This window comes from Vigna unguiculata, chromosome 11 (assembly GCF_004118075.2).
Source record: "Vigna unguiculata cultivar IT97K-499-35 chromosome 11, ASM411807v1, whole genome shotgun sequence".
Lineage (NCBI taxonomy): Eukaryota > Viridiplantae > Streptophyta > Magnoliopsida > Fabales > Fabaceae > Vigna > Vigna unguiculata.
The window spans coordinates 17,931,579-17,934,207 of record NC_040289.1 but is presented as its reverse complement, the minus strand read 5'-3'; the positions used below and the strand labels follow the sequence as shown (position 1 = coordinate 17,934,207).

Here is a 2,629-nt window from a genome sequence, read left to right as displayed (position 1 = left end):
GTTCTGTCACTTCCGCGTTTTAAAGGATGGACTTGATGCTTCCAATTTTTACATTTAATTAGATTTGATGTATTTTTGTTTCTCTATTTTAGATATAACATTTCTTCATTTTCTTTTTTCTTGAGTATATTTCCTGTTCCCTTATTTAGGACACATAACGGGAATGTTAATTAAACATTTGAATACTGTCTTTGTAAATTTTGGCACTCCACGTTAAATGTCCTAAACACAAATACTTGAAACATACGATGATTTGATATTGTGTTAGATGTGGTTGATTTGTAGGTTTGTGATTTGAACAAGTGTAATATTTTGTCAATTATTTGAATAATTATTTGAATATTGTATTCTGAATTTTTTTACCAATTAAGATTTAGAAAATTATATTTTGTTGGTGTATGGCCGGGTATATCCCGGCCCAATAAGACAGAAATAGTCGGGATCACCCTAGCCCAAGTATGAGTCACATTCGTTGTGGCCCGGTCATTAGGGTAGCTGCTTTTCACCTTTTATCCAACACAACACAGAGGGCCCAATAAGTGTAATGGCTGGATATATCTCGGCCCCTCTTGGCCGAGTACATCCCGGCCCAAGGGAGTGGTAGATGGAACATGTGATTATGACGCAGAGCTACAAAGGAGCAGCGCGCAATCTCAGCCAAAAAGGAAGGAGTTGATATCTAGCGAAGTACAGACGGGCAAACCCCAAAAAAGGAAGGAGTTGATATTTGAGAAGTACAGACGGCCAAACCCCAAAAAGGAAGGGGTTGATCTTTGACAAAGACACAAAAGAACAATCTCAGCCAATAAGGAAAGAACCGATGCATGTAACCTCAGTCGGAAAGGGAAAGAATCGATCCTCGAATACAAACGGCCCGCACATAATAATAACATGTCCATTAAGAAATTAGTATAAATTAAGGCCTAGTGAACAAGTAAAGGTACGCTTTTTTCACTAACCAATTACACCTCATATCAATCACTTTCTGACTTGAGCGTTGGAGTGCCTGCAGGTACCCCCACCCCCGGAGTGCAGACGGCAAGGAGATCCAGGAGGAGTCCAAGGAGGAACAGGAGGAGGTTCGACACAGAGGGTTCTTGAGATCGTTTGGTTCTGCACCGAAATAGTATCGATCAGGTACAATTGGCGCCCACCGTGGGGCCCGACAATTCTCAAAAAGGATGGTGTCGACAAGAGCAACAGTCGATCAAAATACAGTAGCAGCAAAGGTGCAACGAGAAATGAACCGCCAGTTGGAGGAATTGAGACTCAAGAACAAGGAAGAACTAAACGCCCTGAGAGAGGAGAACCAGCGGAGGCGAGCACAAATTGAGCAGAATCCCCTACAAAGGGAGGAATCTCGTAGCAATGAAGAGGGAGGGGACGGTACCGGGCGAGACGTGTCCCGAATACAGACCACCACCAACCAAACAGAAGCAAGGCCCAGAGCAGTCAGACGCCACCCCTTCGTGGACGGGATCATGGAGGTGGAACTTCCCGCGCGCTGGAAGGGGTTGACTATGAGCCAGTACGATGGCACTACTGATCCGGAGGAGCACGTAGACGTCTTCACCACCCAGGTAGGATTGTATACTTTGGATGACACAATCCTCTGTCGTGTTTTCCCAACATCCGTAAAGGGACCTGCACTCAATTGGTTCACACGATTACCACCCAACTCTGTCTATTGTTTCGATACGTTGGCCACCCGTTTTGGCATACAGTTCGCCACCAACAAGCCACACCATCTTACTTCTTTGGCATTGGTGAATATACGACAGAAAATGAGTCTTTGCAGGAATTTATGGAGCGATTTGGGAAGATATCTTTGAATATCTCTAATTTGAATCCTGAGGTTGCCATGCACCCCCCATAACAGCACTAAAGCCTGGCCCTTTCGTTGACAGTCTATGCAAGAAGCCCGTGAACAATCTGGATGAGCTTCGGACCAGGACCACCAAATTCATACAGATGGAGGAATTGAAAGAGTTTCACAATACAACTCGATCAGACGCCCAGGAGAAAAGGCACCATGATAGAGAGCGAATGTTAGCATTGCGATCTAGCCACAGGTTCAAAGACTCTAGGCAGCCGAAATACAATAGATACACGCCCCATGTGTCCAACAAAGCCAAAATTCTGGAGGAAGCACTAAACACCGATCTAATAACAGCCCCTCGAAGGGTCCCGACTCCCTTGAACGCCGATACCACCAAGCATTGTCGGTATCACCGAAATTATGGGCACATAACGGAAGATTGTTTTACCTTGAAAGACAAAATCGAGGAACTGATACAGGTGGGACACTTGAGAAGATTCGTGAAATGGGAAGGCGGGGGATTCTCTTCTAGGGGAGAATGAGAAAAACGCTACGAGGAACAACCACGAAGGACATCAGGATACCGAGAGAGGGAAGGAGAGGGCACCCGAAGAAGGGTCGAACCCAAAAAAGATGATGAGCGGGATACGAGAGAAAGACCGCTGAGAGGAGTAATCAATTATATTTTAGGAGGCTTTGCAGGAGGTGGAGCCACTACATCAGCAAGAAAGAAATACGTACGAGCAATTTAGAGCGTCCATGCGTAACAGTATGTCCCAGGCGGCACATGCCACCCATCACGTTCCGAGA

General features: G+C 45.4%; 1 protein-coding gene across 1 annotated transcript; it reads left to right on the top strand.

Moving 5' to 3' along the window:
* The first annotated feature begins 1,241 nt into the window (after nt 1–1,241).
* Nucleotides 1,242–2,361, top strand: LOC114170225. The gene is made up of 2 exons (XM_028055714.1): nt 1,242–1,788; nt 1,880–2,361. The coding sequence occupies exons 1-2, from the start codon at nt 1,242–1,244 to the stop codon at nt 2,359–2,361; spliced, it is 1,029 nt and encodes a 342-aa protein (XP_027911515.1).
* Nucleotides 2,362–2,629: the final 268 nt, after the last annotated feature.